At 42.5% G+C, this 2,847-nt stretch overlaps 1 protein-coding gene across 1 annotated transcript in view; it reads left to right on the top strand.

Annotated features, from left to right (window-relative positions):
• CADPS (calcium dependent secretion activator) overlaps positions 1–2,544 on the top strand; it is a gene marked incomplete at its 5' end in the record, with an annotated part of 468,533 nt that extends 465,989 nt beyond the window's left edge. The window contains one exon of the mRNA XM_024746317.1: positions 2,365–2,544. Coding sequence (XP_024602085.1) covers positions 2,365–2,544 — 180 coding nt within the window. The remainder of the gene's footprint in view (positions 1–2,364) is intronic.
• Between the last annotated feature and the right edge of the window lie 303 nt (positions 2,545–2,847).

Below are 2,847 nucleotides of genomic sequence, written 5' to 3'. Positions count from 1 at the left end.
CCCCATTTCTTAGTCTCTTTCGGATTAGCGCCATTTTATTGAAGGTGCTCCTCTACCCCAGTGCTGACTTAAAACCAATTACTGTTCCGTTGAGTGTAATTAAGGAGAATTATTATCATATGCATTTGATCTCACAAAGAGTCCTCCCAGGGAAGGTTGCAGACAGCAGTGTACTGAAGCTCTTAAAAAAGAAATCTATGCACTTGGACTATGCACCCAGCCTAATTTTCATATATTTAAATTTCAGTTCCTTAAGGCAGCCGCACTAACCATTGCCTGACCCCTTGCATTCCATTTTCTGGCTATAAATACTCTTAAGGGGAATTTTTTCTGTTTGACCCTTCCTGGGTAGACATGAAAAGAAGACATGAATTTTAGTGTGTTAGGATATCTTCCCATTACTGATTTTCAGATTTTTGTTGAGACTGTTAGAATTAGCAATATTTTATTAAGAAAAAAATATAAGTCAGAGAGGAGGTTTCTTCTTAGCCTCTGCCAAAAACAACACAAACACGAACCACAGGCAAGGGACACAGAAACGTCCCTGCCGAAGGAACTCCTTCACTTTTGCCAAAAGTGGGCCCAGCTTAACTAGAGCCACAGCACAGAGGGATGAAGCAGAATTCACCACCTCTTCCCGAAGTACGTTACCCAGGGGCCTCCTTCTCCGAGGCAAACTTCCAATGATAATTGGCTTTCTTTCCTGCCTCTGCATCACTTGGTTTATTCATCCATTCATTCATTATCCAGCAAGCATTTATTCATCCAACCTTGGACAAATATTAGTTGAGCCCCTACTTGTATACTACAAGATGGAGTATTTTTTAAAAATGACTCTGTGTGGTCCCTGCCCTTAGACATTCAGAGTCTGGCTGGGAAACTCACAGCTCTGGAATTTGACTAGAGAGGGGAATATTCAAATGAGTTCTGCCTTTTTCCCATCATATTCTGGCAATCAATTCTAAGTGATTGAAAAGTACAGAAAAATCAAGTAAATCATCGGGATATCTGGTCTCCACCAGACCTAGCATTTTACTCAGCCTCCTACGCTTCCCCCTCCAGGTACAGACACAGTTCCGCTAGCTACCTAGCCTTGCAGCTTGGTCCATAGTTAGGATGACCTTTGAATTTAGTGTCGAAACCAGATGACTTTGAAGAAAGAAAGAAGCTGCTACAAATAATCGTACTGGGACCATAGATATACACTGGCAAAGGGAACACGTGGTCATCCCATCCATAATCTTTTATTACTGGACTTCACTGAGCTGAAAAGCATTCACTAGTTAACTCTGCAGTCATTACCACATGGGACCTTCAGGAGTGGTTGACATGGTGATTGACACTAGGACTGCATCAGATGGACTCCAAAAACCAGAAATCATAATGCAAGTGGCGTTGAAGTATGTTACCGTTCCTTCTTTTGACCCCTTAGCAAGTTTCCCATATCAAGAGGAGAAACAAACAGCAGAATCAGTAGCTGAAATGACATGCAGCGTGATGAGGAGAGTTGTAGTTAGAGAGGGACCTTTTTCAAAAAAAAATGTTCTGTGAAGTAGACAACAGCCAGATGCTTCTGGTCATGTTCAGTTAACGCGAAGGGATTCCTAGAAAAACAGTCCCTGGGATACCTAAGGAAATCCAAGAGAAATCGCCTGAAGGAACAAAGAAAGAACTTGTGGTTCAGCAGTACCAAACCATTGTTCTTGAAATAGAGCCAAATTTCTTCCCTGAGACCGTGAAGTTGTGAACAGAATAGATACACTTCTTTCCTAAGGAGACGAGAAATGTCACATGCCCGCAACATATTGATGAGGCATTAACGCTCCATCTTCCCCCTAATTGTTGCTGCCCGTGATCGGTTTCGTATACCGACATGCATATGTCTTTCTTGTGAATGAGACAGAGGGATACACAGTTACAAGCCTCACAAATTCTAAGGACCAGACTGCAGCAGAAATCGTAAAATACCGTAATCATTTGATCCATTATTTATGTGTTATAGCCTCTCACTGTCTATCATATGATATGATACAAACCTAAGAGAAAGAACCAGACCAAAAAAAAAAGAACCAAAACAATTATGGAACATTTCCCTTTACAGAACTGAATAAACACAAGCTTATGTTCTTTGCTTTGTCTCATCTAATACAGTTTATCCTGTCACCATTTCTCATTTTCTGTCATTCAACAAATCTCAGTTTTCAGTACAAGTGAAATCTGAGCATGGTGGCTTTTCATGTGCCAGTGCATGAAGTGTGATACTTAGCTGAGGTCAGTGTTCTCACCCCCATGCTTGCCTTGTGCCCTGTCCCTCCCTTCATGGAGATGAGATGTCCCTCATCACTGCATCTTTTCCCTCCTTAGAAAACCTATAGAGATTTCCGACTGCAAGGAGTCCTGGACTCAACCTTAAACAGCAAGACCTACGAAACCATCCGGAACCGTCTCACTGTGGAGGAGGCCACAGCGTCCGTGAGCGAGGGCGGGGGTCTGCAGGGGATCAGCATGAAGGACAGTGATGAGGAAGACGAAGAGGACGATTAGAACGCTTGGGCCTCGAGTCCACTAGGCCAGAGTCTTGTAATCAATGCATGTCCTTAGTCTGTTAGTTAACCCCACTATGGAATTTTCTGTCAACTACCATGCCATGAGATGTGTACTGATGATACAACTGCCATTTTAGCTACGTGGTACCAAGATTAGCAAACGACCTTCGACTCTACGATTTCCTGAATCCATGTCTATCTGTTTACAAGCAATATGGAGCACCATTCTTTAAATACCATTTATGGAGAATACATAGCTCAGTTGCTAGGTGTACCCCTGTTATCAGCAGAGTTCAGTGAT

This window comes from Neophocaena asiaeorientalis, unplaced genomic scaffold, assembly GCF_003031525.2.
Source record: "Neophocaena asiaeorientalis asiaeorientalis breed wild unplaced genomic scaffold, Neophocaena_asiaeorientalis_V1.1 scaffold251, whole genome shotgun sequence".
NCBI classification, from domain to species: Eukaryota; Metazoa; Chordata; class Mammalia; order Artiodactyla; family Phocoenidae; genus Neophocaena; species Neophocaena asiaeorientalis.
Note: the sequence above shows the minus strand (reverse complement) of the source record. Positions and strands in the feature narration are given on the sequence as shown.